General features: G+C 43.9%; 1 protein-coding gene across 1 annotated transcript in view; it reads left to right on the forward strand.

Moving 5' to 3' along the window:
- Nucleotides 1-15,080, forward strand: part of GPR137B (G protein-coupled receptor 137B) — a 36,369-nt gene extending 21,289 nt beyond the window's left edge. The window contains exons 4-7 of the mRNA XM_059715631.1: nt 5,725-5,878; nt 7,679-7,803; nt 9,863-9,987; nt 13,887-15,080. Of these exons, the coding sequence (XP_059571614.1) occupies nt 5,725-5,878; nt 7,679-7,803; nt 9,863-9,987; nt 13,887-13,998 (516 nt within the window). The 3' untranslated portion in view covers nt 13,999-15,080. The remainder of the gene's footprint in view (nt 1-5,724; nt 5,879-7,678; nt 7,804-9,862; nt 9,988-13,886) is intronic.
- The last annotated feature ends 7,321 nt before the right edge of the window (nt 15,081-22,401 follow it).

Below are 22,401 nucleotides of genomic sequence, written 5' to 3' on the forward strand. Positions count from 1 at the left end.
ACGGCTGGGTGAGGATCACAGATTGCTCCCGTTATTTTTGTGGACCAGTCTGGCAATAGCTGAACACACTTTACTTATTGCAATCTGGAGATACTCCTCATGTGAAAAGTCATAACTTGGATATTATGTGAGTGCACTTTGCACCTGTTTTACTGCTTGAACACATGGTTTCTCATATTGTAAGTGTATTTAACACCTGCCAGGTGTAGTGTGAGACATGGCTCTTGTTTATGCTTTGAATGTAGAGCTTGTAATGAACTAGTACTTATTTTCTTATTGAACTCCAATGGGAGTTTTGCTAATGTTGCAATGAAAATTGGGAAATCTGCCCATAAGGCAGAAAACCCATGCATAGGACAGAGTCCCACTCTATGGAGGGTCTTTGCAGGAAAGAAGCTGAGCATACATGACTAGAAGCCCTGTCACTTTGTCGGGGGGATGAGGGGGACGGGGCATCTCTTCATTATTTTGATGCAGACATGTAAAGAGCTACTGCAAATTGTAATAGTCTGTGTGGGAGAAAGAAATCCTCCTACCTTATTTCTCCCTTCCCCATCCTGTATCTTTCTAGCCTCTGTCCTATCTGGTAGGTTGGAACACGGCCAAGAGGATTTGGTCCACAGGGAACAAAGGACATTTTTATTTGTTCAGCTAGAAGTTATCAAAGACACATCATATTTAAATATCGTGTTGCACCAGCCCTTTGCCTCCCCCCATGTCAAAAGAAATTAAAAAAAAGACTGTAGCAGTGTGGGGAAACCCACATGGAAAATACCAGACACCTTCTGCTTCTTGAAAGCAAAGAACTGAGTAAAGATACGCTCACAGCAGCTCCCGTCAGCAGCCTTCCTCTCCATTTCCATGACAACATAGTAGATTTGCCAACATGGAGCGAGAAGGGAGAAGTGTCTAATATAACTGTTTCCTCTGTATAGCATTTCCCATCTGCTAGTAAGACCACAGTTTTCACTGCTACGTATTGTGTTTTTGGTTTCAGTTCACTTATATGCCCAAGCTCAGAAAACTACAAACATAGGTCAGGCCGGCCAACATATTAAGCTCCTGTTCAAAGTGGCATTTCTAGTACTATCTTCAGCATTTTAAATCAGGCTGTTCAATCAGGTAGAACTACACTATTGTACCCATACCTCCAGGAAGCATTGATTGATGAGCTTAACACATCATCTGAGACAAAGTCTTTAGTCATCTGGTTATTTTTTTAAACATGTTTATAGAATACCCGAGCTGAGAGGCTGTGCCAGGATGCCTGTCAATCAAAAGAAATGATTGTTGAAGGGGGATGACGCCTATATATTCTCTCAAGAACAGTTTTTCTTCCTCTGTTAATGGTTAGGTTTATATGCAATGTATTGAATGTGTTCAGCTTCTAAAACATTAATGAAAAAAGAAAGAATCAGCTAAGGTTTGCCTTTCCCCTCTCCAACACAGCTCACAGCCAGTTCTTGTCCTCACAGTTACTCATGGCTTTCTCATAGCTTACACAAAAAGGAAAGGTGAGCTGGGAATGGCAGGTGAGAACTAAAGTGTCTAGCAAGTGTTGAAGTAACCCAAGCACCCAAGTCAGGCAGGCCAGATGCTGAGGAGACTATTGCTCCAGGTGTCTGGAACAACTGCAAAGTGGAGCACACCTGAAGAAAAATCCACAGTCAGACCACAATTTCCACCCTTCTTGAAGGAGGGAGAAAGGATCTCTATCCCGTGGACATGACAGTAAGCACCATAATATCAGTACAGTTAAACAACTGCATGCAACATCTCATGGTAATGCAGCCTGTCATAGCAATAGTTGTCTTCACTTTTTGTACAGCCTTCCCTGGAAAGGCTCCTTTCTGACAACTGGGTTATGAAGAGGTTAAAGCCCCTGCCCAATGTTTTGCAACTAGTCAGTGGCAAATTTGAGGGGAAGTGAAGTCAGACAAGTCCCAGGACCATGGATCAGCAACATTTTTGGGGAGAGTGCTAAAAACACCTGCAACCTTGACTTGTAAGATGTTGGCGTGCCAGAGTTGGATGACAGGGAAGCCATGAGGGGCTCAATCCTTGTTGTGGCAGTGCAGCCCAGGCCCCTTCCCCACTCTCTGCCCCAAGGAGCATGTGCCAAGCAAAATGCCTTTGTGTGCTTCATTTTGGCACTTGTGCTGGGCTGTTGCCCACCTCTGCCCTTGGCTATTTCGTGCTGCCTGCCCATGTAAAGAGAAAATAATAGAGCTGGTGTATAGTTGGTCTCAGCTATTAAAAGTCTCACGTTCCTTTACATTTCCTGGTAACTATAAGGGAGAAATGGCCTTCATACAGAAAAAAAAAAACATGTAGAGAAAGGTTTTGTATTTTGTGGGACTGTTCTGGAGCATGACAGCATGGTAAAATAAGACAGTAATTAAATAACTGTCTCCATGTTGTTCCATGCCTTTAATCTTACTACCAGTGCCCCCTAGAGAACTTGGAGTTAATGCTTTTTGTCCAAGGAGGCTTTCTCATTTCCCCTACCCAGGGGCAGATCCAGAAGGGGTGCAGTGGCATGGCTGCACCCCCCCTTGCAGATTGGTATGTGCTGCTGGAGCCTCTCACCTCTCCCCCCACCCTATCCCGCCCCCATCTCCTCCAGGCTCAGAGGCATGTCCCTTCCCCTTCCCTTCTTCCTTTCTCCACTGTCCTGGGGGTAGGGGACTCTTCAGAGCTGCTCCTGCCTACTTCAGCTGAGCTGTGCGGGGACTGAGCTCACTTAGGGCAGTGACTGGGGCTGCAACTGCAGCTTCCCACGCCTGTTCCTGGGGAGACCAGGCAGTGTGGGGAAACCCAGTCCCTCTCATTGCTGCTGCTGTTGATCCCAGATAAGTCCAGTCCCCATACAGCCTGGCAGGAGCAGGCAGGAGTAGCTCTGAAGCATCCCACTGCTGGGATAGCAGGAAAAACAGCAGCAACTGGAGGAGGGAGGCATAAGAGGAAGGGAGGGAACATGCCTTTGAGCGCAGACAGGAAGGGAGTTTGCTTAGCCTCTCTGAGAACTTTAAAAAGTCCCCGGAGGCTCCTTCAGGGTGGTTCCCCTCCTCTCCCAACATGTGGGTTGGGAGGTAGAGGCTGGGAAGCGGGGCACAGCCATCCCTGTCATATGAGTGGCTGGTCCCAACCGCCCCCCACTTGCCAAATTCTGGATCTGCCCCTGCACCTACCACTGTAAGAGGTCCCATGATGAGAACAGCAGCTTCCCAGTACTCTTATGCTTTGGATCCATTTATAGTACTATACATTTGTGCTAAAGGAAAGAGGATGGTAGGGGGTGTCCCATGGGATGGAAATGAAGCATTTCACTTTCCCTAAGGGGCTGAATTATATTGCTGCTACTGATCCACACACCACTCTGGTCCTAATTCTGTTTTCTTCATTTGCCACCAAGCCAACCATCAACTTTTGAGCCTTTTCCTTTCCATAGTGTCCTGGTGTGAATGTTTGCTTGATTTTCAGGGCTAGGGACAGACATTCAAAAAAGCCTGAGTCTGAATTGAATCAACCTTTTCAGGTTAGTGTAACCTGCCTAGATTAAATAAGTTTGCAACTGCACAGACATTCTCTCTGGACTGAACAATTGCAGGCTCATGCCTTCAGTGGCTCAGGCTAGAAGCCGGGGAGTGCTGGAGCAGCCCTTCCTCCCCTTCAACAGTGCTGAGCTGAGGGGAGGGAGGGGGTGTGGCCAGGTCCCAGCAGGATGCTTTGATTAAGGAGGGGTGTAAACCTCGACCCTGGCCTGCACAGTCCCAGGCTTTTGGTGGAATTGTTGTCAGCTGTCAGCCCCCAGCCCTTGGTGAAGGGGAAAGTGTGTGCAGTGTGCACACCCCATGAGGCAATGCGGGGGTGCAGTGCATGCATCTGTTGATGATACTGACCTTTTCAATCTATCTTTCCCTGCTTCTTCATACTGTCTGCAAACCTGACAGGTAAGGGAGCCAGCGGGGGGCTGATAACACAGCATTTATCAGCCCATCAACAAATCTTGCCTTTCCCATTAGTTCAAGCTCTTCTTAAGCAGCTTTTTCCATGGAAGGAATGGAGGAACATTACCAGCTGACCTGTTGATTAGCTCCAAAAAGCCCTAAGCGGACACTATTGTGTCCGCCTGTCTCAGTGAAATTAGAGACACACATACACAGACACCTCTCAGCGTTAGCTAGCATACCACATGCCTAGGGTCCATGGGGCTGGGGTCTGTGCTGTGAGAGATGGGAGGGAGGAAGGGAGAGGGGAATCCCTGCTTGAGCAGCAAGCAGCAAAGGGGGGGGGGGGAGCCAGGCAGACCCTTCTGTCCCTGCAGTCTCTGCCAGAGCTCTAACTAGGGAGCAGAGGGGCATGGCCAGCTCTGTTCTCTGGAGCAGAGAGCACAGCACAGCTCAGGGCTGCAAAGCATCTGGGATGCTGGGGGACTCTAGTTTAACTTAAACCAGGAAGGGGTCTGGGACAGAAATTGCATAAACTGGTTTGACCCAAATCAGTTAAGTCTGATACTACATTCAGCCAGGATTATCTTAAATCAGTTTCAGCCATTTTGAAATGGGTGTATGTGCACTGAATTTATGTTCTGTTACAGGTTTAAACCAGTTTCTGATCACTTAAACCAGTTTATGTATAATGTCTGTCCCTAGCCCAGAAGAACACTGGAAAATTCTCCAAACCTTAGTCCTGCCTCATAGGCTCATTAATCACATCCTGTCTCAAATTAAGAACAAAAAGGCTGCATAGGGCCTCATAGACCCTCAGGTCCAGTTCCCTGCATTCACAGGCAGTAATTTTTGTCCAAACCCTAAAAATTGTCCTCTTACACATCATGGCCATGACACACCTCATGGAAACAAAACTGAAAACATTTTACAGTATTCTACAACTATAAAGCATGAGAGACAAGGGCGCTCCACTGCCAGCCACAGTAGTGGCAGAGACATTACTAGGTTCACATCTGCTTAGATGACCCCAGGAAGAGGACTAAGCTTTGCACTGGAGAGGAAAGCAAAACTAATTCTTATTTATACAGGCATTGAGTCTGTCTCTGTGCTGAGTTTCTGAGGGTTCAGCACACAGTAGTTAGGTTACTTTCTCATTCCTGTAAGTGGGTCATGCCATCTCCTTTCTCTGAGTATTTCGAAGCCTCTCCAGATTCACAAAAACATTCCATGACCTAATTCCAACCTCCTGATGCCAAATCTACTTACTGCCCCCATGCTCACCCTACTCTTCCAGTCCTCTCTCCCACTTTACCCCCCTCCCTGAGGCTGTATTGTTGACCCTGAACTAGAACGATCTGCAGGGCAGGATGTGCTGCACTTATAAAATGTGCTTGATCCAAATCTGTTACTAGGTATTCTGTACTTAATAATCAGTTCAATATCTGATACAGGATGTTCTCCCTCTGATGTGGTCTTCCTGGCTATATAAGGATGGACTGGGTGATCTAGCAAATAGGTTTTCTTTCCTATCGCTAATCCTGAGGATGCTATTCCAAGTATTTAAAGATTAGCACTTTCTGCAGCTGTAGGCAGAGTAACTGACTCTTCCCTCTAGTGTCTAGAAGTACCTCCCTCACATGGTAAGCCACTTACATTAAAAATTGCAGATTAAACCCCCCAAAAGGCAGAGACTCCCAAAGACCATACAGACTGATCATCTTGCCAATATCAGACACACCAATATTAAAACATGTTTCACTCTCTCTTCTAGGGTTCATCTGTATGTCAAGTGACAAGTATAGGAGTGACCGTTATACTGCTTTATACCTCGCGAGCCTGTTACAACCTATTCATCTTATCTTTTTCTCAAACCAAGAAAGTCAATTCTTTTGATTATGATTGGTACAATGTATCAGATCAGGCAAGTATGAAGATTACAGCTAAGAAGGAAATGTTGCATGCTGCATACTGATTAACTACTGATAAGAAGCACTGTTGCACAATTAGTAATGCAAAAAAATCCTTTCAATTCATTTTTAAAATTCAATGATAAGTTGGTCTCTCCCAGAAACAGGAACCACAATCCTTAGTCATAAAACTATAGAGAAAAAATAATTTATAGGAGAAAAAGCAGTCAAAAAACCACCAATCCACCTGCTTCCCCCACCTCCCCCTCCCAGCTCAGGCTGGGCAAACCCTAGACATCAGCTCCCTTCCACTCCCTCATTCTCCTTCCTTCTTCAGAGAGCACCAGAGGTGGGGTGGGATGGGACTGGGATGGGCCTAACAGAAGTTACCTAAGGGGTTCTGCTTTGGAGCACCTTCATTTGAACCCTCATTGGATGACAGTTAATTTGTCGTGCAATCAGCCTCTTTCAAAGCACTCTGTAGCCATGCACTTCTGTCACGACCCAGCTATAGAGTGCTTTCAGGGGACCGATTGCACGATAAATGTCACTTCTGTCAGTGCCCATTATTCACATCACTTAAAGGTGAAGAGGATAACATTGAGGTTCCAGTGGATCTTTATCTATAGGGGTTGGCCTAAAAGTGAGGGCAACACAGTTCAGTGGATAGCCCTATATCCAAGCTACTTTCCTGGGTTTTATGCTTCTCCTCAGCTGCCACAAGGACAGGAAGGCACTCACCTTCATAAAGGCCTATTGTTTCTGCCTGCCAGAGGCCTGGACCATTGCAGTACATGCTGCCTGCTATTGAAGCCCACTTGCAAGAGTGCATTACCTCCTCTGATGGTATCAGAATAGCCTGTGCCTTTAACTCTGGTGGTCCTTGCATTAGTTCCCAATGTGTCAGCCAAGAGGGCAGCCATCATGCTACCATAATACACTTGTAAAGCCTCTGGTGTTTTAGGAACTCAGAACTTACTAATAACCAGGCTAAATATTTAAAAATGACTAGTTGCATTGGGTATATTACCTCTTGGATGACCAGTTACAGCTGTCTTAAAGAGATCTGAGGTGGGGCACCCAAAAATTAGTCACTTCTGAAAGTTTAGGTCATCCTGTGTATTATGGTCCTATCCAGGGAACCCAGATGAAGTCAATCCCTGCTTTTCTGAGGCGCTGTACAAGGACACAGTCCCATCTCAAGGACTGTATTGAACAGCAGCAGGAAGACTGGGAAGGAATTCAAAGATAACACAACAATTGCTTAGACTAACAGTGTGCACGGTTTGGTAATGTCAGATCTTTTAAATTTAAAAGCTGAAGAGTCAGCTGTGCCCCCAGAAGTTGTGCACTGCTTGGCCCCTACACTCCTCATCAGTTACAAGAAATGACAAAGCTAGCTTCTCATTTTCTAATGCAGCTGTGTCACTTTCTCAGCAGTCTCAAAGCTTGGCAGGCAGGCACTGTGCTCAGGTCTTGGGTGGGGAGGGGCAAGAAGGGAAAGTCTCGGCGACAGCCTTGGGTGTGGAAGGGAGAGAGGGGAAATCAAGGAAGATAATCACGAAAAGGAAAAACAAAAAAGAGAGGCAAGTGAAAACTCTTCAACAAAATGCAGAGTTTGTTTCTTTCCAAATGGGTTATAATAATTAAGTACTGATAGCCAGGCTAAGTTGCTGCTTTTCTTTTTTAGGAAAAGCTAACTGTTTATATACAGTTCACTGTTAGCAAGCTCTGTCTTGTCATGGGTTCTAACAGTTTGTAACCTAACTTACATTCTCATTTCTAACCACAAGTCCTCTCTGACTTTTCAACAGGCAGATCTCAAGTGTCAGCTGGGAGATGCTGGGTATGTCGTATTTGGAGTGATCCTTTTTGTCTGGGAGCTCCTGCCCACTTCTTTAGTTGTGTATTTTTTCCGTGTTCGAAATCCTACAAAAGACCTTGTGAGTAAAACCAGTTTGCATCTTTTGTAGGTACAACTTTCAGAGTGCAATTTTATAGTTAACTTTTACTGCTCCCCATTTTTATTTCTCGTTTTCTAACTCTTCTCACTAAAAATAAAACAAACGTTCTTGAACGTCTAGCCTTACCACTTCCTCTTAAACAAGTCTTTGCCTTATGGGAGATTAGATAGCAAAGGAGTGTGGACATAGATTACAGACCCTTCCATTTCTGCAGCGTTAATGCAAATCCCGCCCAGTGGCATATATGAAATGGGTTTGATGATCTCAGCCTAATTCCCCTTGAAAAAGTTAACAAGTCTCAAAAAGCCACCACTACGCTTGGTGTTAGTTGACATCTTTGACTGCATATTAAGCAACATGTAAATGTCCATAAAATGATATGGTTGAGGATTATAAGAATACCTTGGATTTAAATAAGGAGAGTGCCTTAAATATTTTTTGCTGCCTGAAGGTCCCTCCATGTTGATCTGAGATATGTCAATATGTAGGGAAATAATTTTCACTACCATTGGCTGGTATAGTTCCCATCCTATAAAAAAGAAGGGTTTAATCTCCAAGACTACTAAAATTTTTTTTTTAAATTAACAATCCTAACAGGTTAATTAAGTCCCTTTTATCAGGCTATAAACTTCAGAGACAATGATACAACCAAGCTGAACAAAGTAGTAAGTTTCTATGCACTTTAACTCTAGAAGGATTTTTTACACAGTCACTGGCTTTCTCCTAGAAAATTGTCCTGGCCCTGTTCCTTAGAGTTAGCTGTGTTAGATCTCGATAATCCTGGACTTTGTGCTGCAAAGGAATTAGCATTGTACAAAAAATGCACTGATTAGTAGGTGGACCCAGTGATGCTGTTCTTTTAATGTTAAAATATTAATTGAAGCTTATTTTATTTATTGGTAAAGGGAAAGATATTTTTGTTTCACTCCTACATTTAGGATTATATGAAACAGATTCACAAAAGCCCCCTGGGTTCAGATACAAGGGAACACATGTCCTTTATACATGGCGATGTAGGGTCTGACCTGTGATCCCACTACTCACAGGAAGTCACGCTGAAGTTAAACATTACACAAGATGGACTATACACTCTTAATAAAGATCAGAAGAACACCATAGCAGCCAACACATTAGCTACCCTTTTAAAGGCTTGTCTAAATAATGCTGGTCCTACCACTTGAGAAGTTTGCTAAGGGTGGAGCTAGGATGAGCTAGTTAATTCTTATTTGGACAAGCCTGTGGCTTCAGCTTATTTTGTTTTGCAGTTCAACATTTAACTAGATACCACAGTTTTGTTTTGGGTAGGAAAAAAAACCAGACTGTGCTGATGGATGTGCTCTTGAGCAGAAAACCAAAAAAAGCAAGTGTGTTAAAACAGGCAGGCTCATTAAAGTTAAACCTATAAATTCTCAGTATCAAAGTCAACAAAAGTCTTATTCCCAGATTCTTCAGCAGAGCAACAATATGAGCTTTCATGCATGTTTGTCACAAGAGGGGGAGATGTAGTTAGCTGTGTTAGTCTGAAGAGGGAGTCCAAGGATTCCCATAGGATTGTATTCTAATATATAACTACATATTGCAGTTGCTTACCTTCTAGAAAGAGCGATTACAAGCTAGATGATTATCTGCTAAGGGTGAAGTTAAAACCAAATGTGTCTGTTAGTTCAGAAGATCTAGAAAACAACTCAGATTTAGTGAAATACCAACTTATTGTTCTGCTTTTCAGATTTAACAAAGGTTTTAATTAAGTAGAAATATCCTAGGGAATTTTATGTTTTGCTTCTCCCAACATGTTTCTCTCCAAAATGGAACACTAGAAAATGGTGGTTTTGTGCAGTGTCAGACATTGTTCAAAAATAAAATCTACGTGTTCAGTTTTGTCAGGGCACAATTCTTGATTTGCCATCTACATTGTTAATTGCCAATGGAGAGTAAGTACAGTACTTTCCCCAACATTCAAAGGACCACCAACAAGCAAATGTCCAGGAACTAAGTGGTGGGACTACTGCTGTTACTGACTAAGGGTTTCTTCCCCCAGACAAACCCTGGAATGGTCCCAAGCCATGGATTCAGCCCAAGATCCTACTTCTTTGACAACCCTCGTAGATATGACAGTGATGATGATTTGGCCTGGCACATTTCACCACAAGGTGTACAGAGCAGGTGAGGAGAAGAGTGAACAGTTCAATTTTTGCTATGGATATGGCTAGAGAAGAAAGGGATTGTTATCTGTCAGGCTATTGTAAAACATTATACTCATTTTGTTGTAACGCTCTCAACCAACTCACAATACTATCCTGAGGTCTTTGGAAAGGAGAGGGTACTGCCGGAGAACAACTCAGGTGAGCATGTGCACATAGGGCTACAGTAAAAGAGCGGCAAAATGGCTGTATAGAAACACTGCGAGAACAGAATGAAGTTATTTTTAAATTCTTAAAAACCATTAGATTGTAAAGGAGCATGCCAGCCTCCTAGAAGGCAGGACCTAAATCTCTCCTTTCAGTTTTGAGCTTGACCATTTAAGGACAGAAAATATAGAACTTGCACTTCATGTGCCATTAAGGATTTAAGCCTGAGAGCAAGATACATTGGGATAGGAAGCAACAAATAAACAAAGGTAAATCACTATTTGTTGTGGTGGGATGAAATGTGAAAGGGGGGCTTTGAGTACTGACTGTTCTGGTAGGATGGAGCCTTGAGGAGTGGAGTGCCAGGGTAAGTGGTGCTTGAGAGTTTATTGAATCAAACCCAGGAAGATAGACTGTATTGTGATACTTCAGCTCCCCACCAAATTGACTACATGAGGCAGGGGAAAGAAACAGGAGCACCTAAACTCTGGAGAGAAAAATAACTTCCTCATGGCCAGCTTTGTGTACTATGTCTGCAATTGAAGCAGATCATCACATACTAACCAAGGATGCCACCTCAGACAAAACAAAGTCAAATGCAATAACTTTCCCACTTGGATCACTTGTACCTTATTTTAACCAGTCTGCAAAGCATTTTTGTCACAAAGAAAAAGGCTACTCCCCACAGTAACAGAAGATCATAAATAATCTTGCCCAAGTAGATTGCTGGTTGGCTTTAGTGCTGTTGAGCTTTGGGAATCTAGCCCTGAATATTTGGGACTAAATTTACCAGAGGGACAGTGAGGCTTAAACTGATTCAGTTGCTTTCACTAGATTCAAAAACACGTATAACCGGAATGGAGGAGAAGAGAGAGCCTAAACCACTTAAGTGGCATTAGTTTTACCATGGTTTTGAAAAGTTGCACAGGTCTGATTTCCTAAATGTTTGAATCATATTTGAATCAAAGCTCAAACCCCTTGAGCTATTTAGCTTACGGCAGTTATTTTCCCTGGGTTCAGAGGTTTTAAGAAAAATGATCAGAAGATTGTGATCAGATTCACATGAAAAGTTAGATACCACTACTCTTGTTGTAAATGTAGATGAAGAGATAAAAGAGGGTTTCCCATGCATAATTTATCACAAAAGAAGATTAATTCATTAAAACCTGGAGTTCATTTGCAGATATAGCTATAATTGGAAGCAGTGGGTCTAATTCCTAGGGGATGTAAATTGATGTAGGGCCGTCTAGTCAGTCATCCATTTCTGTATGGAGTTATGATTGTTTCACCCATTGCTAAAGACAGCAGGCCATATTTTTATAGGTGTAAACCAAGAGCTCAGCCTATTCAGTATCAAGATACAATTCAGAGGTTGTGTCCACATGTTCATTCATGCGCCATAATTACGGTGCATTTAGTTTAGTAGCTGTAATAACAGGTACTAACTTAATGCGCCATAATCAGCACTACTGAGCATTAGTGAAGATGAATGCTTTTTGTGTGACGTTTAATGTGCATTGGATTAAAGCTACTATGGCACATAAGCACGGTTTTGGCCAGCTGTGCTAATGAAAGTAGAATTAGTTCAATGTGAAATAAGCATCTCATGCAGATGCGACCAGAGAGACACATCTTGTATTGCTGGCAAAATACAGGTTCCTGTGCATTTGATATTCACTAATAAGTAGTCCCTTACCAATAAATAAATAAATAAAATCTGAGGAACAAGAACAAATTTTAAATGAAGGCTCAATTGGTAACCAGTTCTCCCCATTAGTCCAGATCCAGTACTTGTAACTCATTTTTTCCAGGTAACACATGGTTGAATAGTATGAATACAGCTGTTTTTTCCTTACTGCAACCATTGACTTGCTAATCCTGTCTGTCCACAGTTATCACACTCTAGATTACAGCAGCTGTATGTTAGCTTGACACATGCTGATTTGTAGTATAGTAGACTTGAAGATCAGACACACAATATAGTCTAAGAGGCCCTACTTCAAAAAAGTGGGAAGAAGAAGAAGAGCCAGCCATATTGGTCATAGAGATACGGAATGCTAGCCAGAGAAAAAGGCAAACGCCTAAAACTGCCTACAGCTTGGCAGCCTGGGAGAGTTACCAACCAAGCATGGACTACCCTGGGCATTGATACAAGGTATATTTAGTACCAACAGTGCTATCTGGTTCCAAATTAAAGTGGGGTAGGATTTCAGACAGGAAAAGAATACTAATTTTCTAGGATATAGCAATTATTGTCTAGTAGAGGTACACTGATAAAGATAGAATTGGCCATTACCGATGGCCAATTATTAACCAGCCATATCAGCTGATACCTATCTGACAGCCAATATGCAGCCTGGCAGCTTAGAGAGCAGTGTCTGACCAATAAGTCTGGGGAGGGGAACCGACATGGGGGAGAGAAGGGGGGGCAGAACGAGGTCCCCATGGTGAGGGAGGGAGTTGGGTTGGGTTGGGGCAGGGGCCAGAGTGGGGCATGGGATGGAGCCATGGGCGACTTGTGCGGGGGTGGGAGGGGACATGGCGGGGGGGTCAGTTCCCTGCTGCTGTGCGCACCCCCATGTGCCTCCCAGATTTGTATGTAGGGTAAGGGTGGGCTGCCCGCTGTCGGTTTGAGGCTGGGGGCTGCACCAGCCTCTTTCTGGTAGGGGGGGCTAGGCCAGGACTGCACTAGGGGTGGGTGAGGTGGGGTGGGTGGCAGCGCTGCAAGGGGAGGACTATGTGGTGGGCTACAGCCATGCCAAAATTTGCCATAACGCTCCTACAGCCCCCCTTCCCAGTGCCTCTGCCTCCTGCGTTGCCCTCACCCACCCCAAGCACAGCCCTGGCTCAGCCCCCTTGCCAGAAAGAGGGAGGCACAGGCCCTGGCCCCTAACCCGCAGCAGCCAGCCCATCTTTGCCATGCACACAAATCCGGGGGCACGTATCCCCCTTGCCTCCCCCAGGGGTGCACACAGAGGCAGGGAGCTGCCCCTCCTCCCTGGACTAGCCACCCGTGGCTCTGTCCCATGCCTCACCACACCCCGGCTGTGCAACACCTGCCCATCCCCACTTCCTCCCTCACTGTGGGGGCCTCAATCTGCCCCCCAATGCACCTTCCTTACCCCTCTCCCCTCCCCCCATAGACTTACCAGCCGGATGTTGCTCTCCAAGCTGTCAGATTGTGTTCATGGCCACATGCATGCTGTGTCTGGTCATGCAAATGGCATATACTGGTGACGTTATTGGCCACATCAGCCAAGAAAAGACAATTGCCGATTGAGTCAATTTTCCTTTTATCGGTGCCGATATGATATGGACCATTATATTGGTGCACCTCTATTGTCTAGCAATAAGATACCAATGATCCAAAACTCCAGTTTGGGCAAGGAGACCTGTAAGGGGGAGGGGAGGGGAGGGGAGGGGAGTAGTGGGAAACTTTGGTCACTAATTAACTGGACAGGATTTGAACTGGTGGCCTCTCAAATTCATGGCTATTCCCTTAGCCCGTGAGGCAGATTTAAAAAATGAATGAATAGCTAAATGAGTTGTAAATAATAGCTAAATGTTTGTTGTAGAGTGAAGTAACATTCTCTAGCTAAAGTATCTCTACAATTTGTGTAAAATGAAATTATATTCCATCCCCCACATTTAATTATTTGACAAGCTGAGAGAATTAAACCATCAGTCATTGATTCTTCTGTTTTGTTTTTTTAGCTTCTCTCCAGAAGCCTATGATTGGGGACATCAGAGCAATAGCTTCATGGCTTACGTAGGGTCACTGCAGCAAGATTCAACATTGGACACAGATCGACCAAGCCCTTTGTAGCTTCAGTCAACTACAGCATTCTAGGATATTCCTCATGAAAAAACCCAAAAACATGAAGCATAGCAATTGTTCTTCAACTGTGGGTTTTTAGAACACTGTTCCTGGACATGACTGCCACAGGCTTTCCATAGTTCAAGAAGTAGACAGGTAGTGGTTTAGCTTTGTGAAACCACATTTTAGTTAATACCTTGCTTTAAGTCCTGCTAGTTTTGACTCTGATCCCACAAAGGTTTCCAAATGTGCTTAACTTGATGTATGTGAAGAGCTCCATTGCAGGACAAGAGCCTTAGTGGGCATAATTTAATCATTTTCTGTAATTTAAAAAGATAGACTTTTGTGCAACTTAAATAATGCCAGAGTATACACATTCTTTTCTGAGCAATTTTACACAGTGTATATGAAGTTCTTTGTAAGTATATTTCACTTTATCAAACATGCTGTACAATACATACAGGAGAGATGCCTAAACTGCATGAGACAATTGACATTCAACCTTAATCACACAACTTTCGAGCCCTGAAAGTGTCACTCCCAGTTTAAATGACAATAGTTTTCAAGTTACTACATTGTTGTAACAACATTTTGCTCTTCAATTCACAACATTTAGTACTGGAATATGTGGCAAGTAAAATGTTCACAAGGCTGACAGAAGCTGTTACACTGATGATTGTGGTCTGGTAGATTGTCTTCCTCTGAAGAGATACGTTTTGGTTCACATTTCCTCAGCACCTGCTGGAATAATCTTGAAATAGGAAGGACTGCTTCTGCAAAAGTGGCAGCAAACTCAGCTGAAAGCTCCCATTGGTCAGACCCTGCTGTCTGACAGATGTAGCACTTTAGACAGACTAAAATGTATAAGTACCCTTGAAACAATAAATTACATTCTTATTGTCTCCATTGGATAGCCAGCCTGGCTACTTTTTAATTTAATTTTTTTTAAAGGTATCTCATCTAAAAAATGATCTGTATCAGTCTACTACCTACACACATGTGGATTTGTAACTCTCCTTCAGCTTCCGGCATAGGGAGTAAGAAAGGAATTAAGATAAGCCTACTTCAAATAAAAAATAGTAAAACTGTTACCAGTCTCAGACTATCATATGGCAAAGAACACAAAAGGGATCTTGCTTGTAGAACGCGTTTTGAGTTGTCAGAAGGTTTTGTAGAAAACGACAGCTGCCAGAGAAGTGAAAGGCTCAACATGCAGAGGTCATTGCTACAGGCTAGAAGACCACTTATAAAAAGTAATTAGTGCCTTAGGGTAACTGCAGTTCATCTAAGGTTCTGTACTTACTGTGCTTACATTCAAGTTTGGAGTGTTGTTGCCAGTCCCCACCTGCTAGGGACATGCCTGTGTGCTTCCTCCCAAGAGGTGGCAGAAAGGAAAGAGCAGGGCCAACACTCTCTGTGTCCCTTAGACTTTTCAGAGTGCAAGAAGTAGGAGAGTCAGTGACAACAGGGATGGAAAGATGGGTGGGAAGGAGGGTGGTGCAGGACACATGCTGACAATGGATCTCAAAAGCGACTTTGAGTAAGTAACCATTATTTATTCTATGCATCCTTATCTGTGTCTTTCACTTGCAGTGGCTCCAAAGCAGCAACTAGTTATAAAGAAGCTGGGTGCTTGGAGTGTGCCTGAGTGGAGACTAAAACAGCTGTGCAGAAACAGGCATCCATTCTATATGCTCCTAGCAGCAAAGAGTGGCTTGCAAATAAATGCAAACCAATTCCCAGACAACTACGATTACATTTCAAAGAGGGGAACATGCCCAAAAGTCACAGAATCTAAGGTAGTATGGAGCAAGCTGCAATCTGACCAGAAGGTTATTCTTTAGCTAGCTGACAATATAGCTTAACAAAATCTGAGATCTGTTCTGCCTTCAAAAAGGCAAACCATAACCCTGGACCGAACCCAGATGACTTCTTTTACCCAAGTAGAATGAAAAGGCTCCAGCTACATTTAAAGTGTGGTGTCCCACCTTCTCTTGGCTACAGTGTGGCTTAGGGAAGGGCACAAATGAGTCTTGAGGAGCAAGTTTGGATGGGCCCAAGGTAAGCATAGCCTTGTTTTTGCAAAAGAGAAAAGGCCTGCTTTGATTGCTTGCAGTTCACCATGTTATAGTAAATGCAATGGTTCAGGGAATGAGAGAGGGGCAAGGTTTGTTTAGCAACTTTTCTTTTATTGGATCCTCTCCCAACTATACAGCTTTCCAAAAGAACCTTGCTTCTCAAGTACTTCCTCATTTCTTGAGAGCTGATTGCCACCAAGATTTTCATGTTCATTGACAGTGTAAGATGCACAGTCCTAAAACGAAGTGGGTGGGAATCCATCAGCTCAGTCAGGATCACTCACAAATCACAAGAGCAAGGGAAGTTTCAGGCCTAGGAGCCATATTTACAATGAGGTTGTGTGTTGTTGAGCTGTTATGAGAATGCTGTGACTTTTATTAGGGAGCAGCAAACCGAGACATCCACCAGGTGAACTTTCATGGAATTAACCTAAATGTATGTCCTTCTGCTAGTGTAAGGAATGTAGTCTAACAACAGTGAGGATTCTCAATCATGGCAGAGAGGCAGTGGTGCTTTGGCAAGCCTTTTTCCATGTGATGGCAGAAGTCTCTCTTGTAGGATCTTTCCTATTTTGAATATAAACCCTCCAGATTTCTCTGGAACAAATACTCTGAGTGTTAGCTAATGAGCCAAGCTGTGAAACAGAGAGGCTGCATCTGTATAGATGATCTATAGGGACCTACTTACTTAGCACTTTTGTGGAAACTGAAATCTGGAATTGTCCACAAAATCCGAAATAAAAATTAAATGCTGGCACCCCAGTGGGAGCCAGTGATCCTCACTGCCAGTGGGGTGGGGTGGCATGAAGATGGGGTGACAGCTGCCCCCTCATCCTTCCTTCCCCCACTGGGGTCTCTCCACCAATCAGCGCAGGGAACCATAAAAAGCAGCCACCAGTTAAGACGGTGGTTGCCCTTTCATCCGTCCTTCTCCTTAGGGTCTCTCCACCAATCAGCACTGAGTGGGGGGGAGGGGGGGCCTCTCCACCAACCAGTGCCAAGGGGCAGGGCTGCTGTGAAATGCCCACATAGCAAGAAAGAGGCTGTGCTGTGGGATCACACTGTGCATCACATCCACACTTACAGGATTCCAGATTTCTCCTTTGTATCAATAAACTCAATAACATGTTCCTCAATATGACATTTCCTTCAATTTTTATATATCCCAAAAATAGCAGTAATTTGTTCTCTGTGGGAGATCTCTGGGGATATAATTGAACATGATGGAAAAATATTTAGCTCTTAATGTTGGAAATTATTTCTGACGTGACATAAAAACCCATTAGCTGAATGAGCTCATTTTGTCTAGTTGACAAAGTATGTAAGAGACATTCTAATTTTTGTATTTCAATATATGATCTGCCCAAGTTAGACTGTAATAGCTGACCAGCTCCAGTGTGTTCAGGAGCAAACCACTGTGCGGTTTCCCAGTCTTGTCCATAAACCCTCTTAAGGCTAGATTGTTTTTAACACAGAAGAGAAGGATGTCAGCAATCACTTGGAGAATGCCTCAACATTTTCACTTGTCTGTCCTGATTAATCTTTGTGTATCATCATGATCTATCAAGCCCCCTTCTTTTTGTCTTTTATTGAAGTCCTTCCATGTTGTATGGCTTGTCCTGTGTTACACTGAGTTTTTGTTTTCAGGTATTCTAGGATGCAAGTGCTCCCTCTCACAAAATCCTCTCAAAACTAATAACAGCCTCCATCTTAAAAAGAGTTAGGTTCCCCTCCAACATGACTAATTGGAAAGCTGCTCCAGAACCTCATTGCTGATACTTAGGAATCCTCTAATTTCTAGCCTAAATTTATTAAAGGATGGTTCATACCTGCTTGTTTTTGTAACACTGTCATTAATAGGGTTGGAAGGCATTTGAAGGGTCATCTAGTCCAACTTCTTGTACAAATGCAGAATGCGCTATTCTAAATGATTCTCGTCAAGCTTATACAGCTGGTTCTTGAAAAACCTCCAATTTTTCCTTATTGGTTAGAACAAGAGCCAAAGGATACAACTAGAGAGTTATCATCAATTTCTTGAAACAAAAAGTTGTCCTCAACACATATTAAGCATTTACTGAACAGTTTAGGCTTTTCTTATTATTCTTCCAGCAATATCAGGTAAATTACAATCCCTTCTATCACTTCATTAGTTTGGCTATTTTTGTTATCTCCTTAAAAATACCTCATTCGGCTTTTTTCTGATTTGGTGGTCTATAGTAGACCCCGCCCCATTATATCACAATTGTTTTTTTTTCCCTTTCTATCTTCATCTAGATACATAGGCGACACATAGGGAGTACATGGGGTTGCACACTGCAGCCACCTGCAGAAGGTCCCCACTTGGCCTGCTCTTGCCACAACCACCTGCATTGCTGCCTGCAGGCAGTCACTGTACCCCCCACACCTCAGGAGGCACGTGTCGCCTATGCCTAGATACACTTCATTCTGCTTCTGGGAACGAGCATACATATTCTGGACAAACAGAGCGGCACTACCTCTTTTTTGCTCCCCGAATCCTGCTTCCAGAACAATGTCTATTTCCCTTAAATGAAATAGTTCTTGCTAGTTCTCCTTCTCCATTATTCCTGTACACTCATCCTGCAGTAGACTAGTACCTCTAGGTCTTTCTGCCCCTCAGTCACTTCTGACCAATGAACTCCTAGCTTATCCCATAATTTATGGTTATTAGTTTTCAAGTGTGTAACCTTGCACTATTACTGAAATTCATCCTATTTCTACTACTGCAGTTCACAAGGTTATCCAGTTCTTTCTAGGATAGACCAATCCTCCTCCATACCAACAATGCCTTACAACTGTGTCTTATTAGCAAATTTAATCAGTGCATTCCTACTTTTTGTGCCAATGTCATTAAAGAAAATATTAAATAATCCAAAACCTGATACTGGTGAAACTCTTCAAAAAATCTTCCCCACATCTGAAACTCCCTCTTTCTCTACAAACTGTTGCCATCTCCCTTTTATACAGTTCTTTAGCCAGATTGAATTTTTCTACTCATCTCCATTTTCTCCATCTTACATTGTCATAACTTTTTCCATGTGGGACTGTATCAAAGGTTGTGCTGAAGTCCAGAGAGATAAGATCTTTCATTTTCTTTGCCTTGAAATCAGTTAACTTGGCTTGGTTAGGAATCTACTTTTGGTAAAATCCATTATCCCATTTTCCATTTAGACCCATGTCTTTATTTTTCCCTTTAGAAAATTAATCTGTTTTAAGGGCTTCAGTAGTTGCCTGAAAGAATAGCTAGGGATAGAGGAGGTCATACTTCAGCTTTAGATAAGCTTTTGTCAGTCTCTGATGACATTCTTATAAGCAAGTTGAGGAAATTGTTTGATGTCAACCAGTATCAAGTGGAGTGGCCCAGCAGTTGGTCCTGGAGCTGGTTTTGTTCAATAACTTCATCAATGACCTGGGAGATGGCATAGAGTGCACCCTCATTAAGACAGTGAATTACACCAAGCTGGGGGGAGTAGATGTATTGGAGGGTAGGGCTAGGATTCAGAGAGACCTCGACAAATTGGAGGATTGGGCCAAAAGAAATCTCATGAGGTTCAGCAAGGACAAGTGCAAAGTCCTGCATTTAGGACAATAATCCCATGCACCAGTACAGGCTGGGAACCAACTGACTATGCAGCAGCTCTGCTGAAAAGGATCTGGGGCTACATTGGATAGTAAGCTGAATAGAAGCAAACAGTATGCCCTTGTTACAAAGATTGCTAATGGCATACTGGGCTGCACTAGTAGGATCATTGCCAGCAGATCAAAGGAAGTGATTCTTCCCTTCTATTCAGTACTGGTAAGGCCACATCTAGAGTACTGTGTCCAGTTTTGGGCCCCCTGCTACAGAAAGGATGTGGACAAATTAGAGAGAGTCCAGTGGAGGGCAACAAAAATGGTTTTGAGGCTGGAGCAACCATGACTTCTAAGGAGAGACTGAGGGAACTGGGCTTATTTAATCTGAAGAAGAGAAGACTGAGGGGAGATTTAATAGCAGCGTTCAACTATCTGAAGGGGGGTTCCAAAGGGGAAGGATCTAGATTGTTATCAGGGGAGGCAGATGACAAAGGAGCAACAGTCACAAGTTGCAGCAAGAGCAGTTCAGGTTAGATATTAGGAAAAATTGTCTCACGAGGAGGGTAGTACAGCACTGGAACAGGTTACTCAGAGAAGCTGTGAAATCTCAATCTTTGGAGGTTTCTATAGACCTGGCTAGATAAAGATTTGGCTGGGGTAATCTAGTTGAGGATGAGCCTGCTTTGAGCAAGGAGTTACATTAGGAGTGCAGAGAGAAGTGCCAATTTTCACCTAATCTGGCCATGGAAAGCAATCTGTAGCTGTGACCAAACAAAAGTGTATGGCTGCAAACAGCTTCAAAAATAGTCAATCGATCAAAAATCTGATCCCTCATTGCATGGGGGATCAGAAGAAGACATTTAAAAAAGATCATCTTCTATAACTTTTTTCTGCACTACTTCCCAGCCTGTCTGTTTTCAGAATGGGAGTGAGGAAAGGGAGCAGAGAGAGTTCAGTGATTTGGTCCAATTCACCCACCTTATCTTCCAGCACTGGCTGGGGAACCCCTAGACAGAGCTCCCTCTGCTCCCTTTCCACTCTCTCCCATTCTGAAACAGGGACAGGCTGCTGGGAAGGAGGAGGGACAGCTGCCAGGGGACACCAGCTGCAGGCTGCAGCCAGTAGCTAAACTCCCCTCCCCGCAGAACCAACACTGAACTTCTGTTTGGTCCAGGGGATTGTTGTAACTTAGAACGTTTCCTGCAACGTGTTCTCAGTTATAGCAGGGAACTGCCCTCCTGAGGTCCCATCCAACCCTAATTTTCTATGATTCTAGAAAACACTGTCTACATGAATCTACTATAAAAGATGGGTGCAGCTGAATCCCCAGACATGCGTTTGGTTGAATGATTATGCTAAAAGAGTAGCCATCAGTTTTGGGGTAGAAGACGTATTAAGTTGGGCCTCCCTGGGGACTGTCTTAGGCCCAGTTCTGTTCAATATCTTCATTATGGGGGACAGAATTGGGTATAATTGTAGCAAGTGCTCATCCCAATGCCCCCGATGGCCACTCAGTTCTTGTCAACCGAGCTTCTCTTGGGGCTCTCTCCCTGTTACTCTTCTGCCACGCCTTGATGTTATCAAATTTCTGATGAAAGGGAGGCTGCCCAGGAATTCTGAAGCCTGCTTGTACTCTTATGACCATCAGTACTCATCATGGTCATTGCCTTAACAGCTAGTTTTGTGGGCTCCATCCTCCCCAGTATCCACTCCCATGCCTCTCAGGTGATCTGCTGATATATGCCCTTCATGGGCTATGGGCTCCCAGGCTGATGCTGTGCCCTCTGAACTCTGGAGCAGTCCTCCCTGGACACTGGACTATCCTGGTCCTCCCCAGGCACCAGACTCTCTTGCTATGCCCTACTCCACCCTTGGCACCGTGGTCTCTCCCAGGCACTGGACCGTCTCCCAAGTACTTAGTCCTTTTTGGGCTCAAGCTCACTCTCTGTGGGCCTCAGGCCTATCCCTTCCAAGGCATGCCCTGGCCCCACACTCCACCCATCAATGGGCTCAGGCTCTGCCTCTGGGCCCCAGGCTCTCTATCCTTCTGGTCCCTTGTATCTTCTCTCTTGCTGGCCCAGTTGGGACTTCCATGCCTCCCCTTCGGTCCCTTCCTCAACCATCAGGTTGTATACCAGCAGCCCTCTTGGGCCATGCTTCTGTCCCCCGGCCTCTCTCTTCCAAGGCCTGGCCAGTTCTGGGGCTCAGTGCTGCTTGCCCCAGATCAGAGAAGATCTCAGGAGCCCTGTGGCAGCCCTGTTGCCAGGAGACCCTCTCCCAGTGGCACTCAGGGGGAGACTCCCTGCCACCCTGCCACACCTGCAGGCTACTTCTCCAGCAGCCTCTTCTTTTAATGTGACAAGTATACCAAGCGCTCTGTTACAATAATGCACTTAATAAAACTGGCAGATCATATTATTTTGGGTGGAGCAGTAAATGCTTCAGGGGACTAGTATAACAGCTGTAAAAAAACCTTGATAAATTAGGAAAACGGTCTGAAGTAAATAGGATGAAAATCAGTAAGGACAAGTACAAAAGTACCACACTTAGGAAGGAACAATTGAATGCAAAAATATGAAATGGGGAATGACCAGCTAGTCTGCCATACTGTAGAAAAGGACCTAGAGGTTATAAAAGTTCAGAAGCTCAATCAACAATATAGTATTGTTGCCAAAAAAAGGGTAATCCCAGATAATAGCATACTGGGATGTATTAACAAGAGAGTGTTACAAGCATGTCACAG

The sequence above is a fragment of the Alligator mississippiensis genome, chromosome 1 (genome assembly GCF_030867095.1).
Source record: "Alligator mississippiensis isolate rAllMis1 chromosome 1, rAllMis1, whole genome shotgun sequence".
NCBI classification, from domain to species: domain Eukaryota; kingdom Metazoa; phylum Chordata; order Crocodylia; family Alligatoridae; genus Alligator; species Alligator mississippiensis.